This window comes from Chiloscyllium plagiosum, unplaced genomic scaffold, assembly GCF_037043375.1.
Source record: "Chiloscyllium plagiosum isolate Xiang-an unplaced genomic scaffold, Cpla_swu_hap1 HiC_scaffold_5, whole genome shotgun sequence".
Classification (NCBI taxonomy): domain Eukaryota; kingdom Metazoa; phylum Chordata; class Chondrichthyes; order Orectolobiformes; family Hemiscylliidae; genus Chiloscyllium; species Chiloscyllium plagiosum.
In genome coordinates, this window is record NW_028270143.1 from 82866433 (window position 1) to 82890696 (window position 24264).

A 24264-nucleotide genomic window follows, 5' to 3' on the forward strand; every position below is an offset into this window, starting at 1 on the left:
CCGACAACTTGTGTAATACCTCCCCCTTGTCAGTTTTTATCACTTCTAGTGACTGAATTTCCTCTTTTTTCACCATGGTCTGGGCAAACTCATCATGCCCTAGGCAGCTTGTGCCTTGTAGGTAAAGACCAATGCATAGTATTAATTTAACACCCCATCCATGATTTTACCTCTAAGTGTAAAACCGTTTTTTTGCCTCCTTTTATCACCCTTTTACTACTTGTGTGTTTATTGAACACATAGAGATTTCCTTCTGTGTTGGCTGCCAGTCTTTTCTCATAATCCCTTCTTGCTTCTCATGTTTGTAACTTCACCTCTTTTCTGAACCTTCTGTATTCAGGTTGGCTCTCAACTGTTTTTACTACCTGACACCTGTCATAAGAACACTTTATCTTCTTTAACTTGATTTCTCACTCCATTATAAAACAGATCTTTGGGGTATCCTTTTGTGGTTATGTTAATTAAAATTAAAAAAAAATGTTTTACCAAAGGCAGATCATAGGCTCCTGATATGGTCGCAAGTGGTATATTAGAGTATTAGTGAGAAAACTGCATGCTGATGCAAGAGCAAGTTTCAATGAACAGATCACTGGCTGTTTCAGCAAGCAATGTGTTAGTTAGATGCCGAGTCAAGCGTCTGCTGAAGCTATTAGAGCTCCAACTCTTAGAGATCACTCATCGATGAAATATAGCATGTATCATGATCTGGTCAAGTGTATGGCAACAGCTGTTTGAGCAGATCCTTGAAGACTACTGATCCCTAATAATGCATAATGTCTGAGTATTTAGGGGAATCATGATTTCTGTGCAAAGGCAGAGATGGAGGTTGGTTAGCTCAGTTTAGCTGGGTGGCTGAGTTGCAATGTAGCATGGTGCTAATAGCATTGATTCCATTCCCATGGTAACCGACTAAAGTTACCATGAAGTATTTACCTTCTCATACTCTCCCTTCACCTGAGATGGTTTAACCTGCACCAGCAATATGATCTGGCTGGACTATGGCAACTTTACCTTTTACTCTGCAAAGAGGAACTTATTTTTAAAGATTCTTTAAGATGTTATTGCATTCTACATATAGCGGACTTGCTTCTAACCAAAGCAAAGTATCAAATTATACAAATTAAATGGTTTCTTACCAACAGCATGATTTTTAAAGCATTAAAAAGTCAACAGGTACAACCATCATCTACCTGCTTTGAGCCCTGAGGCAAGAGTAGTTTGTGTGCTGAATGTAAAGATAATCCATCACTGTGCTAGCTGTTTAGTAAACAGAACACTCAACAGCACAGCACGAGAGCAAACTGTAACCTAGAGCTGGTGAAAGTATTGAGATGGTCAACATGGGGTTTTTGGCTCCCATCAGCACAATCATTTTTCACAATTTAAATTTATTGACATCTGATTTGAAACAACATGGCAGCAGAATGCTTCAGTTAAGCAGCTTGTCTAACAAATGCCCAGTCATTGTAAAAGCAGCCAAACATTACAATACTTTCTGCCATTCCCATTTTGTCCGGCGTTTTGAATGACTAGATCACTGGGGCAGATGGAGAGCTCACTCTGAGATCTCTACTGATCCACAGTGGACCTGCATGGCAGAAAAATCCAAGATGAATTTATGTCCTTTTGCTATGTGGTAACATCTAGTTTGACTGATTTTTGATGATTCCCAGGTCCAAAATATTGCAATGCCTTTGTAAGATTTTATGAGTTTGTAAATTGGGTGATGATTTTTCTGATGTAAAATATAACTGAATGAATTAATTTACAAAATATGTGTGTCTTCCTAAGGTTAACAATCTCTAGATTATTGCCTTAGCCACATGTAAATTGGTATAGAGACACAGATTGGAAGAGTTAATAAATGACTGAAGGATCAGACTGGGAAAGCGGGGTTCCTCTTCACAGGAAATTGCACTCAGTCTAGTAGTGAAAGAGCTGTACTAATGATGCTGGCTGCTTCTGAACCAGAATGGGACCAATGCTCTCACAGAATTAATTAATTAGGACGGTGGGAATAGATTTAAACAAGTGTAGTCAGTGGTGAGGTGTCCTGGGGAAAGGGATCTACAAGAAATGAAATAAGCCAAAATACATATGAAGCAGGAGGTTTGGCCAGAATACAGATCATGGGTGGACATAACTGGCCAGGATCTATGACGAGACAGGGCTGTCAGAAAAGAGAAGATGTCAATATTAGGGTGAACCAGATGGGAGGGTGCAATGATGAGAAGCATTGGAAGAAAAACAGGCAACTGACAGGAAGAAGTGAAGGCACTTAATCAACCTGAGCTGTGGGGAACTTCAGGTAAAATGGAATAAGCTGAAAGTAGAAGATATATGACTGGGGGACACCTAGAATTACAAAACATGAGTAAGAATAAAATGACAGGAACTGCTTTAATCATCGCACAGAATTACATAAATTATCCACAAACAGGCCATTCCGTCCAATCAGGCCAATATTCTTCTCATCTTTCCTTGTCAGAATCTATCACGTACAGTCCTCAATTTTTGCTCCCCTCTTTTGATTATCTGCCTTCCCTTAAAGTGCACCCAAACCCCTTAGCCAGTATGTGTGATCACAGGTTGTAAAGTTTCAGTACACTTTGGGTAATGAAGTTTCTTTTGAATTTTCTATTTACTTTCTTGGCATCTATTTCTGGCCTCCAGCTTTCCCTGAAGTAAAAGTATTCTCCTTGTGTTTAATCTTGCAAAACCTTTCATATCTTTAAAGAGCTTTATTAAGTGAAGCTTCAGCCTTGTCGTTTCCAGAAAATAGAAACCCAGTCTATTTCATCCTTTATGGTTGATGTAATCTCACAATTCTAATACTATTGTAACAAAACCTTCAGGCTTCTATTGGTATTTTCATAAAATAGTGACCAGAATAGTGCAGCCTATCCGAGGATTATTTCTATTCCAATAGAAATAGGTCCAACTTCTGGGGTTCCATTTTTTTAAGGGACTATGAACGTGAGAACCATCTTTAACTGTTTGTGTACTTGAACCCTCCATTCCTCAAACTTGTTTAGACACTTGTTTTACAAGATATGGAGGAACCTGTGTTGGACTGGGGTGGACAAAGTTAAAAATCACACAATACCAGGTTATAGTCCAACAGGTTTACTTGGAAGCACACTAGCTTTCGGAGTGCTGCTCCTTCATCAGGTAGATGAGAAACGGGATCATCAGACACAGAATTTCTAGTAGAAGATTACAGTGTCATGCAGCTGAAATTATATATTGAACAAACCTAGATTGCTGTCTAAGTTTGTTCTCTAGATCATTCCAGTTGCATGACACTGTAATCTTTTGCTAGAAAATCTGTGTCTTATGATCTCATTTCACAACCACAAGATGAAGGAGCAGCAGTCCGAAAGCTAGTGCTTCCAAATAAACCTGCTGGACTATAATCTGGTGTTGTGTGATTTTTAACTTTGTTTTACAAGTAATAGGAAAGATGTTGTTAAACTTGAAAGGGTGCAGACAAAGTTTACAAAGGCGTTGCCAAGGTTGGAGGGTTTGAGCTATAGGGAGAGGCTTAATAGGCTTGGGTTAATTTCCCTGAAGCTTCAGAGGCTGAAGGGTGACCTTATAGAGGTTTATAAAATCTTGAGGAGCATGGACAAGGTGAAAAGCCAAGGTCTTTTCCCAAGGTAGGGGAGTCCAAACTGAAGGGCTCAGGTTTACGGTGAGAGGGGAAAGATTTAAAAGGGGCCTAAGGGCAACTTTTTCATGCAGAGGGTGGTGTGTGTATGCAATGAACTGCCAGAGGAAGTGGTGGAGGCTGATACAAATACAACATTTCAAAGGCATCTGGAAGGGTACCTGAATAGGAAGCATTTAGAGGGAAATGGGCCAAATGCTAGAAAATAGGATTAGATTAATTTAGGACATCTGGTTAGCATGGACGAGTTAGACTGAATGGTCTATTTTAGTGCTGCATAACTCTATGACTCCATAATATGTGACCTGTTAGCCTTCTTAGCAGACTGTGGTCCTACACAGATCCCTTTGGTGAAATACATTTGCCAATTATATATCCCAATTGGATTTTATTGTACTCCACTGGCAGATTGGCAGATGGAGGGACAAAGCATTGGAAGACAAGCTGTGGGTATCATTCTTGCATCTACCTACTACCTCTCATTCCATTGCGACTGCACCAGCAGCTAGGGAGAGGTCAGAACATTTACCCATTTTAATGCCAATTGAAACCCCTAAGATACTGATTAATGTTCACGTAAAGACCATCCATCACTGCTGCTCGGATTTTGCTTGTGGTGAGAGAGATACACATCAACAATGCAGCCCAGTAGGTTGGCTGGGTCACTAATCAGGGCTGGTGTGGTACTTCTTTCATGAGCCCCTTCTGCTCATTGGAAGTCTACACAAGGTCTTCTGAACCAACTGTCTCCCTTTCCCCTTATTGCCCGTACACCTGTTCATCTAACCATCCCCACCTCCATAATCTGATGCCCTGGTCCAAGTAAACTCCTGGAGTTATCCAGTCTGCGTTTGGTGTCTATCCCTAATGTTATGAAACAGATGCTGCCCAGGTTATGATGAGAGAAGAAGAGAAAACTTAGTCAGTAGAAGGATTTAAAGTTGGTAATGAGAAGGTATTGGATAAGCTGTTGGTGCTCAAACTAGATAACGCATTGGGACCAGATGAGATGTTTCTGAGGATATTGAAGACAGTAAGAGTGTAAATTGTAGAGGCGCTGGCCATAATCTTCCAGTCTTCCCTGGATCCAGAGTGGTTCCAGAAGATTAGAGATATGCAAATATTATGCTCTTGTTCAAAACATTGTTAAGATCAGCCCAACAATTATGGACCAATCAGTTTAACATCAGTGTTATAGAGTCATAGAGACGTACTGCATGGAAACAGACCCTTCAGTCCAACTCCTAAATTGGTCCTTATCCCTCTAAGCCCTTCTTATTCATACACCCATCCAAGTGCCTTTTAAATGTTGTAATTGTACCAAACTCCACCACTTCCTCTGGCAACTCATCCCACACACCCTTTGCATGAAAATGTTGCCCCATCGGTCCCTTTTAAATCTTTCCACTCTCTCCCTAAACCTATGCCCTGTAGTTTTGGACTCACGCAACACAGGGAAAAGACCTTGTCTATTTACCATATCAAAGCCCTCATGACTTTATAACCTCTGTAAGGTCACCTCTCAGCTTCCAAAACTCTGGGGAAAACAGCCCCAGCCTATTCAGCCTCTCTCTACAGCTCAACCCCTCCAAACCTGGCAACATCCTTGTAAATCTTTTCTGAACCCTTTCATTTTTCACAACATCCTTCCAATAGGATGGAGACCAGAATTACACACACTATTCCAAAAGTGGCTTAACCAATGTCCTGTACAGTCACAACATGACTTCCCAACTCCTGTACTCAATACTCTGACCAATAAAGTGGGAAAATTTCCAGAAACAATTATTCACGACAATAATAATAATAGTAATAAATGAAAAAATGTGGATTGAAATTGAACAATCAGCATGGAATTGATAAGTTAAAAACATGCCTAATTATTCAAGGTTTGTGTAAAGATTTGTATCTTGGGTGACGGTTGTCGTAGTTGTGGGTATGTTTGCCGAGCTGGGAAGTTGATTTGCAGATATTTCATCCCCTGTCTAGGTGACGTCATCAGTGCTTTGGAGCCTCCTGTGACGTGCTGCTGTACTGTGTCTTCTGGAGTTTATTTGGTTCCGTTCCTGCTGCTTCCAGTTGCCAGTTCCGGTTGTTCTGTATAGTGGCCGGTATATTGGGTATATTGGGTCTAGGTCAATGTGCTTGTTGATGGAGTCCATGGTTGAGTGCCATGCTTCTAGAAATTCTCTGGCTGTCCTCTGTTTGGTTTGTCCAATGATGGTTGTGTTGTTCCAGTCAAATTTATGGTCCGTGTCATCTATGTGCATGGCTACAAGGGAAAGCTAGTCATGGCGTTTAGTGGCTAGTTGGTGTTCATGGATGCAGATTGCTAGTTATCGGCCTGTTTGCCCTATATAGTGTTTTGTGCAGTCTTTGCACGGAATCCTGTAAATTACTTTCATCTTGCACATGATGGGTATCGACTCTTGTCCTGGTGAATTTGTGTCTGAGCAGGGCTGTCGGTTTATGGGCTGTCATGAATCCCAGTGGTTGGAGAAGTCTGGCTGTCAGTTCAGAGATGTCTTTTATGTAAGGTAGCATGGTTAGTGAGTTAGGTCTTTGTATGTTCTCATCACATTGTTTGTCTATTAGGCAACTGCGGATGAAGTTGCGGGGATTCCCGTTCTGGGTGAATACTCTGTAGAGATGCTCTTCTTCTTCCCTTCATAGGTCGGGAGTGTTGCACTGTGTTGTAGCCCTTTTGAACAGGGTCCTAATGCAGCTTCTCTCACAAATCCAACCCAAACTCTGGATTAGATATGTGGACAACACTTTTGTTATCATTAAGAGAACAGAAATCGAGAACACACACCAGATTATCAACACCATGCTCACAGGGATCAGATTTACAAGAGAGGAGGAATCCAACAATCAATTCCCATTCCTGGATGTACCTGACAGCCAGGACTACACATTCGAGTGGGATAACACAACGATGATAGGACCAGCCAAACAGAGGACTGCCAGAGAATTCCTAGAAGCATGGCAATCATCCACAGACTCCATCAACAAGCACATAGACCTAGACCCTAAATACCAGCCACTACAACAAACAACTGGAACTGGCAACTGGAAGCAGCAGAAATGGAGCCAAATAAATTCCAGAAGACACAGTACAGCAGCGCTTCACAGGAGGCTCCAAAGCACTGAAGATGTTACCTAGACAGGGAACGAAACATCTGTAAATCAACTTCCCAGCTCAGTGAACAAACCCACAACTATGACTTGCCTAACTATCTTGCTGATGTTTCTTAAAGAGGTAACAGAAAATATTGATGAGAGGAAGCTTGTTAGTGTGATGTACATCGACTTATAAAAGGTGTTCAATAGAGTGCTGCACAATAGACTTGTGCACAAAGTTACAGGTCATGAAGTAAAAGGGACAGTAACAATATGAATTCAAAATTGTCCGACGGACACAGAGTCATTTTGGTTAGCCTCAAGAAAGTTTGTAGGTGAATTCCCCAGGATTGGTATTGGGACCAAAACCAGAAATTGTTGTAGAAACTAAGCAGGTCTGGCAGCATCTGTAGAAAGAAAGCAGAGGTAATGTTTTGAATCAATGAGCCATTATTCAGAACTGATGGTCATTAGAAAAAGCGGTATCTATGTGGAAGACAGGGGGATGATGGTGGTATGTGATGGTCAGGTGGGACTGCAGTGGGGGGTGCAGAGTAGGTATGAGAGGATAGGTGGAGATGGAACTCAAAGAGAGAAAACAACAGGTGGGAGAGATAAGGATGGATAATCGTATAGAGAAAGAAAAGCTCGTAATGGGGACAAGTGCCAGGAACCTGGGGTCAGTCCCACCCTCAGGTGACTGTGAGGAGTTTGCTCATTCTTCCCAAGTCTGATTTGGCTTCCTCCAGGTGCTCTGGTTTTCTCCCACAGTCCAATGATGTGCAGGTTAAGGTGGATTGGCCATACTAAATTCTCCATAGTGTCCATGGATGTGAGGTCTAGATGGATTCGCCATGAGAAATAGAGGTTATGGAGGTGGGGTGGCTTACAATGGGGAGTGGCAGCAGGTGCTCTTCAGAGGGTCGGTGCAGACTCTATGGAATTAATAGCCTCTTTCCACACTAGACATTCAATGTTCTATCCTCTCATTCATTTCTCTGCACCTCCACCACCACCACTTCACCTTCAGCATAAATGCCACTTTATCCTAGCTGCTATCAATTCTGAAAAGAGTCATAAGACTTGAAACTTTAGTTCTGCTTTCTCTCCACAGATGCTGAGATTCTCCGGAAATTTATTTCATTTCAGACTTTCAGCATCTGTTGTTTTCTGTTTTAATTTAGTTATGGGATCCTTGCTTTCCCTAACATATATAAATGATCAAAATTGTGGTGTTACATGGTCAATTTCAAAGTTTGCAGTCATTCAAGAGCTCAGGGAATTAGGCTGGAAGCTAAAAGCTAGGACAGACAGAGTCGTCATCTCTGGGTTGTTGCCGGTGCCACGTGACAGTGAGGCAAGGAATAGGGAGAGAGTGCAGTTGAACACGTGGCTGCAAGGATGGTGTAGAAGGGAGGGCTTCAGGTATTTGGACAATTGGACTGCATTCTGGGGAAGTGGGACCTGTACACATGGGTTGCACATGAACCAGAAGGGCACCAATATTCTGGGGGGTAGGTTTGCTAGCACTCTTCGGGGGGGGGGGTTTAAACTAATTTGGCAGGGGGATGGGATCCGGACTTGTAGTCCAGCAAGTAGGCCAGCTGTTTGTCAGGATGTCCAAGAATGTAGGGAGGCTATGAAGAAGGTAGCACTGACAGGGAATACTTGCGGACACAGAGATGGGTTCAAGTGCGTATACTTCAACGCAAGGAGTATCAGAAATAAGGTGGGTGAACTTAAGGCGTGGATCGGTACCTGGGACTACGATGTTGTGGCCATCACGGAAACGTGCATAGAAGAGGGACAGGAATGGTTGTTGGAGGTTCCTGGTTACAGATGTTTCAGTAAGATTAGGGAGGGTGGTAAAAAAGGAGGGGGGGGGGGTGGCGTTGCTAATTAGAAATGGTATAATGGCTGCAGAAAGGCAGTTCGAGGGGGATCTGCCTTTGGAGATAGTATGGGCTGAAGTCAGAAATAGGAAAGGTGCAGTCACCTTGTTGGGTATTTACTATAGGCCCCCCAATAGCAGCAGAGATGTGGAGAAACAGATTGGGAAACAGATTTTGGAAAGGTGCAGAAGCCACAGGGTAGTAGTCATGGGCGATTTCAACTTCCCAAATATTGATTGGAAGCTCTTTAGATCAAGTAGATTGGATGGGGCAGTGTTTGCGCAGTGTGTTCAGGAAGCTTTTCTAACTCAGTATGTAGATTGTCCGACCAGAGGGGAGGCCATATTGGATTTGGTACTCGGTAATGAACCAGGACAAGTGATGGGCTTGTTAGCGGGTGAGCATTTTGGTGATGGTGACCACAATTCTGTGACTTTCACCTTGGTTATGGAGAGAGATAGGTGCGTGCAACAGGGTAGGTTTTACAATTGGGGGAAGGGTAATTACGATGCTGTAAGACAGGATCTGAGGAGCATATGTTGGGAGCATAGGCTGTCAGGAAAGGATGTTGTGGAAATGTGGAACTTTTTCAAGGAACAGATACGACATGTCCTTGATATGTATGTACCTGTCAGGCAGGAAAGAAATGGTCGTGTGAGGGAACCTTGGTTGACGAGGGAGGTTGAATGTCTTGTAAAGAGGAAGAAGGAGGCTTTCATAAGGTTGAGGAAACAGGGTTCAGACAGAGCAGTGGAGGGATACAGGATAGCCAGAAGGGACCTGAAGAAAGGGATTAGGAGAGCTAAGAGAGGGCATGAAAAATCTTTGGCGGATAGGATCAAGGATAACCCAAAGGCATTTTATGCATATGTGAGAAACATGAGAATGATTAGAACGAGGGTTGGTCCGATCAAGGACAGTAGTGGGAGACTGTGTATTGAGTCGGAAGAGATAAGAGAGGTCTTGAATGAGTACTTTTCTTCAGTATTTACGAACGAGAGGGACCGTATTGTTGAAGAGGAGAGTGTGAAACGGACTGATAAGCTAGAGGAGATACTTGTTAGGAAGGAAGATGTGTTGGACATTTTGAACAACTTGAGGATAGACAAGTCCCCTGGGCCTGACGGGATATATCCTAGGATTATGTGGGAAGCAAGAGAGGAAATTGCAGTACCGTTGGCAATGATCTTTTCGTCTTCACTGTCAACGGGTGTGGTACCAGGGGACTGGAGAGTGGCGAATGTTGTGCCCCTGTTCAAAAAAGGGAATAAGGATAACCCCAGGAATTACAGGCCAGTTAGTCTTACTTCGGTGGTAGGCAAAGTAATGGAAAGGGTACTGAGGGATAGGATTTATGAGTATCTGGAAAGACACTGCTTGATTAGAGACAGCCAGCACGGATTTGTGAAGGGTAGGTCTTGCCTTACAAGTCTGATTGAATTCTTTGAGGAGGTGACCAAACATGTGGATCAGGGTAGAGCAGTGGATGTAGTATACATGGATTTTAGTAAGGCATTTGATAAGGTTCCCCATGGTAGGCTTATGCGGAAAGTCAGGAGGCATGGGATAGAGGGAAATTTGGCCAATTGGATAGAAAACTGGCTAACCGGTCGAAGTCAGAGAGTGGTGGTAGATGGCAAATATTCAGCCTGGAGCCCAGTTACAAGTGGAGTTCCGCAGGGATCAGTTCTGGGTCCTCTGCTGTTTGTAATTTTTATTAATGACTTGGATGAGGGAGTCGAAGGGTGGGTCAGTAAATTTGCAGATAATACGAAGATTGGTGGAGTTGTGGATAGTGAGGAGGGCTGTTGTCAGCTGCAAAGAGACTTAGATATGATGCAGAGCTGGGCTGAGGAGTGGCAGATGGAGTTCAACCCTGTCAAGTGTGAGGTTGTCCATTTTGGAAAGACAAATAAGAATGCGGAATACAGGGTTAACGGTAGGGTTCTTAGTGAGTTGGAGGAACAGAGGGATCTTGGGGTCTATGTTCATAGATCTTTGAAAGTTGCCACTCAGGTGGATAGAGCTTGTAAGAAGGCCTATGGTGTATTAGATTTCATTTGCAGAGGGATTGAATTCAAGAGTCGTGAAGTGATGTTGCAACTGTACAGGACTTTGGTTAGGCCACATTTGGAGTACTGTGTGCAGTTCTGGTCACCTCACTTTAGGAAAGATGTGGAAGCTTTGGAGAGGGTGCAGAGAAGATTTACCAGGATGTTGCCTGGAATGGAGAATAGGTCGTACGAGGATAGGTTGAGAGTGCTAGGCCTTTTCTCGTTGGAATGGCGAAGGATGAGGGGTGACTTGATAGAGGTTTATAAGATGATCAGAGGAATAGATAGAGTAGACAGTCAGAAACTTTTTCCCCGGGTGCAACAGAGTGTTTCAAGGGGACATAAATTTAAGGGTGGAAGGTATAGGGGAGATTCGGGTGGGTTCTTTACCCAGAGAGTGGTGGGGGCATGGAATGCGCTGCCTGTGGGAGTGGTAGAGTCAGAGTCTTTGGTGACCTTTAAGCGGCAATTGGATAGGTACATGGATGGGTGCTTAAGCTAGGACAAATGTTCGGCACAACATCGTGGGCCGAAGGGCCTGTTCTGTGCTGTATTGTTCTATGTTCTATGACACAGAACTGCACAAGGACATTGACACTTTGGTAGAGTGGACAGATAGGTAGCAGATGAAGTTCATTGTTATGTTTGGTATAAAGAACAAGGAAAGACAGTTTAAAATATCAGGTACAATTCAAAAGGGTGTTCAGCAACACTGAGACCTGGGTATATATGTAAAAGGTAATGTTCTCACTAGAGTGAGACAAGGGATGGTAGTTTAACCTGAAGGTCCCCATGCCTCAGGTGAGGAGCAAGCTTAAGAAGAAGATTCATTCAAGATAACCTCAGCCAGTGGTGGATATTGAACCCAAACTGATGCCATTACCTTGCGTCACAAACTGGGTATCCAGCCAACTGCACTAACCAATCTCAATGACATGCCACTGTCTATAACTCCTTCTAAAAGCTTAATCCTAAATTCTTTAGGTAGCTAATGAGATTATCTACTATCTCTACTATTTTGGTGTGAATTTTCCAACCTTTGTTAGATTCTGAAATGTTCCTACAGACTGGAAAATAGCAAATGTAATCCTTCAGTTCGTAAGGGAAGGAGTCAGAAAACAACTTTCGGCAGTCACCTTTACATCTGTTGTGGGGCTGGTGTTAAAATTAACTGTTAAGCAAGTTATAATTAGGCATTTAGTGAACCTCAACATAATCGTGAAGAGCCTGCATTGGTTTTGTGAAAGAGAAAGTCTTTAACCAATTTATGGAAATTCCAAGAAGGAGTAACATTTGTTACGAATAAAGAGGCATTTATTGACAGACTCTACTTGGATTTCCAGAAGGTATTTGACAAGGTTTCATTTAATAGATTCAAAGTTTGTGAGAAGATTTGTAGCTCAGGTGCTCGTTGCTGTGGTTCTGTTCGCCGAACTGGAAGTTTTTGTTGCAAACGTTTCGTCCCCTGTCTAGGTGACATCCTCAGTGCTTGGGAGCCTCCTGTGAAGCGCTTCTGTGGTGTTTCCTCCGGCATTTATAGTGGCCTGTCCCTGCCGCTTCCGGTTGCATGGGATTTTGTACACTACATTAGTTTTGCTCTTGCTGGGCAACAACTCACCAGAACGAAGGACCCGATACCCAGCATGAGCAAAACTAATGTAGTGTACAAAATCCCATGCAAGGACTGCACAAAACACTATATAGGACAAACAGGAAGACAGCTAACGATCCGCATCCACGAACATCAACTAGCCACGAAACGACACGACCAGCTATCCCTAGTAGCCACACACGCAGATGACAAGCAACATGAATTTGACTGGGACAACACTACCATTATCAGGCAAGCGAAACAAAGAACAGCCAGGGAATTCCTAGAAGCTTGGCACTCATCCACAAACTCCATCAACAAACACATTGACCTGGACCCAATACACCGACCACTACAGCGGACAGCTGAAACTGGCAACTGGAAGCGGCAGGGACAGGCCACTATAAATGCCGGAGGAAACACCACAGAAGCGCTTCACAGGAGGCTCCCAAGCACTGAGGATGTCACCTAGACAGGGGACGAAACATTTGCAACAAAAACTTCCAGCTCGGCGAACAGAACCACAGCATTTAATAGATTATTGCATAGAGGAGAAGGTCATGGTGTATAGGGTAATATATAGGGATTGAAAATTGGCTGGCTTGCAGAAAACAGAGAGCATGCATAAATGTTTATTTATTCAGATTGGCAGGATATGATGAATGAGGTTTTTTTAGACAACTGATGTACCCCTCAACCTTTTATAATTTTTATCAGTGGTTTATATAATTGATTGAAGGTATGGTGGCAACTTTGAGGAAGATCCGAAGATATATAGGAAACCATACTAAAAGCAAATAGCTGCAAATACTGCAAATCCAAAATAATAGTAGAAAGTGCTGGAGAAGCTCAGCAAGTCTGGAAACAACCTTAGAGAGAAAAACAGAGTTGATGTTTTGAGTCCAGTATGACTCCTCTTTGGACTCAAATTATTAACTCTATTGTTCTGTCTTACCAAAACTGCCAGACCACCTGCATTTCTCCATTACTCTCAGATGTCATTATAGTTAGGAACGTATGTTGTGAGGGTGACATAACAAGGATGCAGATAGATTAACTGAGTCAGCAAAAATTTGTCAGTTTGAGTACAGTACAGAAAAATGTGAAGTTGTTCACATTGATGGGAAGAACATAAAAGCAACATATTATGTAATGTTGCGTATCGTGCTATCACCACCAGTAGGTGGCACAAAGGGCACTCTGGGTTGAATTTTAAGTTTTTTTTGGCTAAGTCTGAGTTACTTTACGTTTTATGGAGAATTTTCACCATGTGGCCTAATGAGCTGTATCTGACCAAACCACTTCATTATTTACCTACCCTGCCCCTGCACATGCACATGCAATTTCCATCCCACATGCTATTCCCACAAGAGCTCACTGTGCAATGGAGATCTTGAATTTCAGTGCCATTATTTGTGCCCGCGCCATATTTAAAAGATCATGGTCTGCCCAGACAAGCACTGCCATTCTGGTACTGCCCTGCATGGATCCCGACATTTTCCCCAGATATGACAGGCAGAGGAAAATTGGCGCTTCACTTTGAAAGGAGGGTGCTGGAACGCCTGAGTTGGTGGACAGTGGGACTTTGGCTTCCCCTCGATCAGGAGTAGAGGCCATGACACCAGGCCATGCCTACCTGCTTTGAAGTTGCCTGTAAGGTTCAATTACTCCGAGCTGTACTGTCGGAAGAATGTCAATGTCCTGCTCCACTCCACCAGGGTAAGTTCCACTATCTTCTCTCCGATATTTCTCACAGTCAGTCTATCTCTGCTACTGTACCCATCTTCCACCAAACCTCACTCACTACCACTCTCACAATTACCTGCAACATCTCCCCTCATTCGCTGTTACTCACTCCAAATTCCAGAACCCTCCTCTGTCTGTCCTCCATGCTGCCTACTCACTCACTCATGATATTCCCACCTGCACCAGCAGTTAAAGTTGTGCCAGCCACTTCCATCTCCTGTAATATCAGCCTTGCTCTCATTCCAGCCCACAATAGGTCTGGAATGGTCAAGATGGGTGGTGTTTTCCTGTCATTCAACTCCTCACCCCTTTGAGCAGAGGACCCTAACTCTGATTACCCCAAGTGGGCTCTCTTTTGCCCGAAACGTCGATTTTGCTGCTCCTTGGATGCTGCCTGAACTGCTGTGCTCTTTCAGCACCACTAATCCAGAATCTGGACTGGTACAGAAGACAGCCCTTCACATACTGTGCCAGGAATTGCTAGCAATGGCTATCCCCCCTTGATTTAACAGAGACCTGCTGACAGCTGTCACAAGCTTTCTGGCTTTGTGATGGTGCTGAATGGCACAGCAAGACAGACGTGATGTGAATCTGATATCTCTGGCTGAGAGAGCAAAATGCAACATGGCAATTCAAAGCAGAGATGCTGTGAGATAGACTTGGAGTGAGTGCCCGCATTAATAGCAAGCAAATCGACCGAGAGCCATAGCCTGGTTGTCTCCATGAGCTGAGTGTGTGTCCCTGAACAGTGCCATTGCAGCAACATTGCTGTGATAGCTACTGGTGCAGCATGACATGCAGTGTGAGTGTAAATGCATCCTGTAAAGGGATTGGAGATGTACTGTAGAGATTGTAAGAGTCCCAGTCTCTTCACAAAGGACTTAAAATTGCCGGAATGTATAAGGAATTTGTCTCCTACCTGATTACTGAATGTCTTTATTTTATTGTTTTAAGTTTCAGTGCCACAACTTCAATATGATTACTCCAAAAGGAAACAATTTGGAATTCTGTTCCCCTTGCCCAGTGTTGTCTCCTTACAACCTTCACCCTACCTCACCTCAATACCAAGGAAGGCTCTACCAAGGAGAAGAGGGGGTCGATGGAAAATCACAGGCCAGAGTGGATGCAGCTCCTGCTCCCCTCTGTCTCCTGCTGCTGGCCCTCGCCAACACCTCATCCAGGTTCCACAGATTCCAGCCATCAGCAGTGACCCCAAGCTCCCTGCTCCACGGGCAGAAGAGACCTAGTTCACCATTATCTCACACCATCCCTCCAGCCCCGACCTCCACAGCCCCCTGCTCTCATGCACCCTCAGTGGGCTCAGCTGTGCATGCACTGCTGACACCTCAGTGGACAGAATTGGTGTGCAGCCCGCTGCAGCAATTCTCTGCCATTACTGCTCCATGGATAATCTGTGTTCAGCACACAAGTTTGTGTGCACTAACAGTTAGAGTCATAGAGATGTACAGCATGGAAACAGACCCTTTGGTCCAACCCGTCCATGCCGACCAGATATCCCAACCCAATCTAGTTCCACCTGCCAGCACCCGGCCCATATCCCTCCAAATCTTTCCTATTCATATACCCATCCAAATGCCTCTTAAATGTTGCAATTGTACCAGCCTCCACCACATCCTCTGGCAGCTAACTCCATACATGTACCACCCTCTGTGTGAAAAGATTGCCCCTTAGGGCTCTTTTATATCTTTCCCCTCTCACCCTAAACCTATGCCTTCTATTTCTGGACTCCCCGACCCCAGGGAAAAGACTTTGTCTATTTATCCTATCCATGCCCCTCATAATTTTTTAAACCTCTATAAGGTCATCCCTCAGCCTCCAACACACCAGGGAAAACTTCACCAGCCTGTTCAACCTCTCCCTATACCTCAAATCCTCCAACCCTGGCAACATCTTTGTAAATCTTTTCTGAACCCTTTCAAGTTTCACAACATCTTTCTGATAGGAAGGAGGCCAGAATTGCACGCAATATTCCAACAGTGGCCTAACCAATGTCCTGTACAGCCGCAACATGACCTCCCAACTCCTGTACTCAATACTCTGACCAATAAAAGAAAGCATACCAAACGCCTTCTTCACTCTCCTATGTTGACAAAGGTCCATATTTACCTCTGAAAACTTTAATGGTGATACAGCTATGTGTATAAATTGTTGAAGGAGACTTTGAGTTAATGCTATACCCTTTTTCCATTATTAAACATTTTTTTCTTCTGCAATTAAAAGTTACAAGATAATTGAAGGAAACAAGTTTTTGTCATGTTGATCTGTGCAAAAGACAGAAGATTTCTGTATTTGTGGCAACACCCTGTTAATGTATTTACTTGTAGCAGGCAATCTGTAGAAATTTCAACAATGCACTATACTTGCAGTTTAGCAGCAATGTCAAGGACAACACATTGGATATGGCAGCTTTTTCACTATTATCTTATATCCAATTAATAAAATGTAATATGTTTGAGCCAAAAACCACAAAAACCAAAGGCTTCTACGTTCCTCCTCCCTTGTTTATTTTTTATGCTAAACATAGTTCTGTTATTTGGCCAAAGAACAAGATGATTTATGAAGGGAAACAAAAAGCATTGAAAGCCATTTGAAAAGTCTCTGGTAGTTCCTTTTTAATGACCACATAAAATCACAACCAGGAACAGTTTTTATAGTGATTGCAGCATTATGAAAGTAATCACATCCTTTTCATTAATGAAGTAGTCGAACTACAGACAATTGCAGCCATGTGGTGCAGTAGTACTAATACAGCATTGATGTCAATGTCAAGAGTGCATCCAATAAAATCACAACATAGCCACTGCTCAGGGTGTAATAATGAAGACCAGCTCCAAGGAAGTTCTATAATGAGTGCGCTACTAATACAGGACACATTTTTCAATTATTTAATCGCTGTTATGTGATCGCTTTTTGAAATAGCTAAATGGTTCTCTATTTCAATATAAAAAACACAAAATGTAAGTTTAAAGTTAAGCCAGTTAACTGCTTTTAGTGCAGACAATTGTGTGCCTGAATTCCAAGTGATGATTTTGATGGGCAGCATGCCTTACCAGGAACATCCCTTTAAAATGGGCAAGATGTGTGGCTGCTGTTATGTTGACTTCTTGGCTTAATTCCAAGTGAATGTGCCAGCAAATTATTTGTGATCTTTGTTGCCAACTTCCCATTATCCAATGTAACTCTAGGATTTTCCACCAGGCATGAAAGGAGATCAACAATGCCTCCATTCAAATACGGCGGTAATTCTATAATGTTATGCAAATGATGAGAATAAATTTGCCAGTACATTTTATGTTGTTTGAACCATAGTGGTGCTGGTTGCTTTGAAAGGATGTGCATTCCATGTTTGCTACGGTGATGGAAAGAATTTTTAAATTACTGTCTGCCTCAGTGTATAAGCACATAGACAAAGACAGGGAGAGCTGATCCTTTGTCTAGGGTACATAAGGATTGGGAAGGCATGAATGGGGCTGTTTCTGGCTTTGCCAACCCAAACCTGACTCCCAGAGATATGAGTGGGCAAGGATTGATTTGGAAACCCTCCCTCCGCTGCCCTGAACAGAGTCAGAGAAGTGGGAATGCTAAGGCAGGCTGCTGGGAAGTCTGCAATCAGGGGGCTCACCCAAATCTCCATATTATTTCTTTGTCCCCTAAACTTAACCTTCATCCTCTTCCATTGCCAGTTGTCCCTCATGCCCCCATTATATCACACCAGTACCACCATTTCCAATGGTCCCTCTATACTTATGCATATCTCATGCCCCTAGTTATATTGGGACACTCCTCCTAACCCAGATGAATTTGAGTTCATCGCATTTGAACAGCACACTCCTTCCCCAATACTGCCAATGCCCCAGGAAGAAAATCTTTACCACTCATTAAGCCCCTTGTATAATTGTTCCAGACTATGCTAATTCATGCCTAATTTTGAGGTTCTGAGTTTTAATTTGGACCCGAACTCCTCTGACTCTTTCAGCAGATCATTCTTTCTATTCTAGGATAGGATGGGGGAATTTCAAGACTAATGGGCATATTTTTAAGATGAGAGAAGAGAGATTTAAAAAAGAGATGGGGGGCAAATTTTCTTACACTGAGAGCCGTTCTTGTGTGGAATGAACTTCCCGAGGAAGTAGTGGAGGTGGCAGGTGTGGCTAGTTTAGTTTGGGATTATAGTCAGCGTGGACTGATTGGGCCAAAGTCATAGTGTCATAGAGATGTACAGCACGGAAACAAATCCTTCGGTCCAACTTGTCCATGGCGACCAAATATCCTAAGTTGATCTAGTTCCAGTTGTCAGCATTCAGCCCATATTCATTTAAACCCTTCTTACTCATGTAACTCAAGATGCCTTCTAAATGTTTAATTGTATCACCCTCTACCACTTCCTCTGGCAGCTCATTCCATACATGCACTGCCCTCTGGATGAAAAAGTTGACCTTTAGGTTGCTTTTAAATCTATCTCCTCTCACCTTAAACCTATACCCTCTAGCTTTGGACTCCCCCACCTGAGAAAAAGACCTTGACTATTCACCCTATCCATGCCCCTCATGATTTTTTCAACCTCGCTAAGGTCAGTCTTCCACCTCTGACAGTCCAGTGGAAAACAGCCCCAGCCTAGTCAGCTTCTCTCCATAGCTCAAACTCTCCAATCCTGGCAACATCCTTGACAATCCTTTCTGAACCCTTTCACATTTAACAACATCTTTCCTATAGCAGGGAGACCAGAACTGAACACTGTATTCCAAAAATGGCCTCATCAATGTCTTGTACAACCACATCAAACATCCCATCTCCTATACTTAATGTTCTAGCCAATGAAGACATGTGTGCCAAATCCCTTCTTCACCACCCTACATGCGACTCTTTCAAGGAACTACATATCTGCACTCCCATGTCTCTTTGTTCAGCAACACACCCCAAAGCCCTTATATGAAAGTGTTACAAAAGTAATCATTTGTTTCAAATGACACACAGACTTAAATAGTATGACATCCTGAGTAACCCTGTGAGGTTTGTAACGTTTATACTGAGGATGGAGCTTAACACAATTGTGACAGTATATTGATTTACAGTGACTTTTTCTCATTATTGCTAGAAACTGGTTCAATGAGTTAAATGGTCAGATTTTCTCATCAATAATTTTTACTTATTTTTTTTGTATGATACAGATTCTCAGATATGGGAAATTAATGTTGCATTCCTAGGATCCAGTGTTTTATCTGGTAGTTCCTTTATCGTTCACTTCACTTCCACACCACCGATTAATAAAGGCAACAGTATGTACCACTGAGAAGACACCTCATTTCAATGCCAACACCTTCCAAACCCACCACTTTAACCACCTAGAAGGATGAGGGCAGCTGGCACATGGGAACTTGAAAGCTCCCCCTTCAAACTACCCATTATCCTCACTTGAATATATCTCAACATTTCTTCAGTGTCACTGGGACAAAATCCTGAGGCTCCCACTCTAACAGCACTGTGGGTATGCTTATGCCCCAAGGATTGCAACAGTTAGAGATATCAGCTCACCAGTACCTTCTTAAAGACAATTACTCTTAAGTAATAAGTGCTGGCCATACCAGCAATACCTACATACCCTGAATAAATAAAAGAAAGTTCCTTACTCTTAACCAAGTTACTAAAATTAGGTGCAAAATAGAAGTTGGTTTATTCATTACTGCAGCAAGGTAAAGCTTTGGTTTGAGTGTCCAACAGGCATTCTCACTCACCAGGTATAAAAATGTGATAGTTAAAGTTCCATCTTATGGAAATCTGAGTTTAGTTTTCTCACTGCCTTCAGGAACCATACTCTAAATCAGAGTCAAAATGGTCTTGAAATGTTAACTCTGTTTCTGTCTCCAAAGACCCTGCCAGAAATGCTTCAATTTCCCAGTACTTTCGGCTTTTATTTCAGATTTCCAGCAGTATTTCACTTTTATTCTCCCAGGTGTCTTTTGGGTCTAGAAATCTTAAATTGTGTCAAAAGATGACAAAAATGGAGAAGGGGCAGAAAAGTGAATTGTAAAACTGCATTGAATTTTTTGTGTTAGATATCACAGTGATGTTACTGGAAGGCAATGGAGTTGTGATATTTTACTTTTACTGACCAGCAAATCCTAACATTCTTCTGTTGTTAAAAATACCTTCTTGGCAGGTCACTTCATGTATCTTGAAGCTAGACCGGGAGGTTTGAAAGGTGACAAAGCCCATCTGAGAAGTTCAATATGGAAGGAATCAAGTGCCAAGTGCAAACTGTCATTCTGGTATTATCTGTCACAAAAGGCTACAGGTCTTATAAGAATTCTTATTAAGGTAAGACCTTGGCCATAGCAACATACAGCGATTGCTGATGTAAGAATTTGATAAATACCCTTCAAATCGTAGTGTTGCATTATAGTGAGCTTTGCACCGAATAATGTTTTATTTCAACCCTGCAATCGTCAGTCCTCTCAGTACAATTTGCAGTTCATTGCCATGTCAGCAGTCAGAATTCCAAAGAGGGCTCCTCGTTTATGAAGAAATAAGGAGTTTTCTAAGCATCCAATATGAAATATGGAACTAATTTCATTCTGCAAGTGCACTGCCCTCACATTTTAAAAACTCAAAGAAAAGCGGCAGAGGGGTTTCAAGAAGCAGGCTCTCCATATCTTCATTAAGAATCCTTACACATGTTTAAGGCCCCACTGTAAAATTGACTATCTAAACACTGTCGGCTCCAGAGCTTACAGAGACTGCTCCAAGTAAGATTTAAAAACAAAATTATCTGAGTGTAAAGCTGTGAAATATAGGAGTTGATATCCTGTTTCCATATTAAAATCAAAGGCTATTGACAGCCAACATTCATCCTCTACTCCAGCCCGCACCCTTTCTACCTTAATTGCTGCTCTCCTGTTGCCCAATTCTGTTTCTCAATCACCATCTCACTCCCTCCCATGATCACAGCTTCAGTACCTCTCCACATTACTGCCTCACTCCTTTTCCATCACTCCATCGTACTCTCTCCTGATCACCATTTCAGAACTAATTCTCTCAGTCGATGCCTCATTTCCTCAGTCATCACCCTACTTCCTCTCAGTCACTGTCTCACTCCCTCTCAGTCGCTACCTTACTCCCTCGCAGTCACTGCCACACTCCCTTTGTGGGTGGCACAGTGGCACAGTGGTAAGCACTGCTGCCTCACAGCGCCAGAGACCAAGGTTCAATTTCCGCCACCGGCGACTCTCCATGTGGAGCTTGCACATTCTCCCTGTGTCTGCGTGGGTTTCCTTCAGGTGCTCCGGTTTCCTCCCACAGTCGAAAAATGTGCAGGTTAAGTGAATTAGCCAAGTTAAATTGCCCGTAGTGTTAGATGAAGGGGTAAATGTAGGGGAATAGGTCTGGGTGGGTTGCGCTTTGGCGTGTTGGTGTGGACTTGTTGGGCCGAAGGGCCTGTTTCCACACTGTAGTAATCTAATCTAATCTAATCTAATCTAAATCCCTCCCAGTTGTTACCTTAGTCCATCTCAGTCATTGCCTTACTCCCACTCAGTTGCTACCTTGCTCCATCTCAGTCACTGCCTCAGTCCATCTCAGTCGTTACCTTATTCCCTCTCAGTCACTGCCTCACTCCCTCTCAGTCACTGCCACACTCCCTCTCAGTCATTACCTCACTCCCTCTCAGTCACTGCCTCACTCCCTCTCAGTCACTGCCTCACTCCTTCTCAGTCGTTACCTTACTCCCACTCAGTAGCTGCCTCACTCCCTCGCAGTCACTGTCTCACACCCTCTCGTCACTTCCTCACTCCCTCCCAGTCACTACCTTCCTCAATTTCAGTCACTGCCTCACTCCCTCTCAGTTGTTACCTTACTCCCTCTCAGTAACTGCCTCAGTCCATCTCAGTCGTTACCTTATTCCCTCTCAGTCACTGCCTCACTCCCTCTCAGTCACTGCCACACTCCCTCTCAGTCATTACCTCACTCCCTCTCAGTCGTTACCTTAATCCCTCGCAGTCACTGCCTCACTCCCTCCCAGTCACTGCCTCACTCCTTCTCAGTCGTTACCTCACTCCCTCGCAGTCACTGCCTCACTCCCTCGCAGTCACTGCCTCACTCCCTCTCAGTCGCTGCCACACTCCCTCTCAGTCACTGCCTCACTCCCTCTCAGTCACTGTCTCAGTCACTGCCTCACTCCCTCTCAGTCACTGCCTCACTTCCTCTCAGTTGTTACCTTACTCCATCTCAGTCACTGCCTCAGCCCATCTCAGTCGTTACCTTATTCCCTCTCAGTAGCTGCCTCACTCCCTCCCAGTCACTGCCTCACTCCCTCTCAGTCCATCTCAGTCGTTACCTTGCTCCCTCTCAGTCACTGCCTCAGTCCATCTCAGTCGTTACCTTATTCCCTCTCAGTCACTGCCTCACTCCCTCTCAGTCACTGCCTCACTCCCTCTCAGTTGTTACCTTACTCCCTCTCAGTAACTGCCTCAGTCCATCTCAGTCGTTACCTTATTCCCTCTCAGTCACTGCCTCACTCCCTCTCAGTCACTGCCACACTCCCTCTCAGTCATTACCTCACTCCCTCTCAGTCACTGCCTCACTCCCTCTCAGTCACTGCCTCACTCCTTCTCAGTCGTTACCTTACTCCCACTCAGTAGCTGCCTCACTCCCTCGCAGTCACTGTCTCACACCCTCTCGTCACTTCCTCACTCCCTCCCAGTCACTACCTTCCTCAATTTCAGTCACTGCCTCACTCCCTCTCAGTTGTTACCTTACTCCCTCTCAGTAACTGCCTCAGTCCATCTCAGTCGTTACCTTATTCCCTCTCAGTCACTGCCTCACTCCCTCTCAGTCACTGCCACACTCCCTCTCAGTCATTACCTCACTCCCTCTCAGTCGTTACCTTAATCCCTCGCAGTCACTGCCTCACTCCCTCCCAGTCACTGCCTCACTCCTTCTCAGTCGTTACCTCACTCCCTCGCAGTCACTGCCTCACTCCCTCGCAGTCACTGCCTCACTCCCTCTCAGTCGCTGCCACACTCCCTCTCAGTCACTGCCTCACTCCCTCTCAGTCACTGTCTCAGTCACTGCCTCACTCCCTCTCAGTCACTGCCTCACTTCCTCTCAGTTGTTACCTTACTCCATCTCAGTCACTGCCTCAGCCCATCTCAGTCGTTACCTTATTCCCTCTCAGTAGCTGCCTCACTCCCTCCCAGTCACTGCCTCACTCCCCCTCAGTCCATCTCAGTCGTTACCTTGCTCCCTCTCAGTCACTGCCTCAGTCCATCTCAGTCGTTACCTTATTCCCTCTCAGTCACTGCCTCACTCCCTCTCAGTCACTGCCTCACTCCCTCTCAGTTGTTACCTTACTCCCTCTCAGTAACTGCCTCAGTCCATCTCAGTCGTTACCTTATTCCCTCTCAGTCATTACCTCACTCCCTCTCAGACACTGCCTCACTCCCTCTCAGTCACTGCCTCACTCCTTCTCAGTCGTTACCTTACTCCCTCGCAGTCACTGCCTCACTCCCTCCAAGTCACTGCCACACTCCTTCTCAGTCGTTACCTTACTCCCTCGCAGTCACTGCCTCACTCCCTCCCAGTCACTGCCTCACTCCCTCGCAGTCACTGCCACACTCCCTCTCAGTCACTGTCTCAGTCACTGCCTCACTTCCTCTCAGTTGTTACCTTACTCCATCTCAGTCACTGCCTCAGCCCATCTCAGTCGTTACCTTATTCCCTCTCAGTAGCTGCCTCACTCCCTCCCAGTCACTGCCTCACTCCCTCTCAGTCACTGCCTCACTCCCTCTCAGTCCATCTCAGTTGTTACCTTATTCCCTCTCAGTCACTGCCTCAGTCCATCTCAGTCGTTACCTTATTCCCTCTCAGTAGCTGCCTCACTCCCTCCCAGTCACTACCTCACTCCCTCCCAGTCACTGCCTCACTCCCTCTCAGTCACTGCCTCACTCCTTCTCAGTCGTTACCTCACTCCCTCTCAGTAGCTGCCTCACTCCCTCCCAGTCACTGCCTCACTCCCTCTCAGTCATTACCTCACTCCCTCTCAGTCATTACCTCACTCCCTCTCAGTCACTGCCTCACTCCCTCTCAGTCACTGCCTCACTCCTTCTCAGTCGTTACCTTACTCCCTCGCAGTCACTGCCTCACTCCCTCGCAGTCACTGCCTCACTCCCTCGC

General features: G+C 44.2%; 1 protein-coding gene across 5 annotated transcripts in view; it reads left to right on the forward strand.

Moving 5' to 3' along the window:
* The window catches only part of malrd1 (MAM and LDL receptor class A domain containing 1), a 449554-nt gene that overhangs the window by 208970 nt on the left and 216320 nt on the right, over positions 1-24264 (forward strand). For all 5 annotated transcript variants that reach the window (XR_015757232.1, XR_015757233.1, XM_043690416.2 and 2 more), the window contains one exon: positions 20255-20412. Coding sequence is in view for 3 of the 5 variants with exons in the window: in XM_043690416.2 (XP_043546351.2) it covers positions 20255-20412 (158 nt within the window). In the remaining 2 variants the exon portion in view is untranslated. The remainder of the gene's footprint in view (positions 1-20254; positions 20413-24264) is intronic.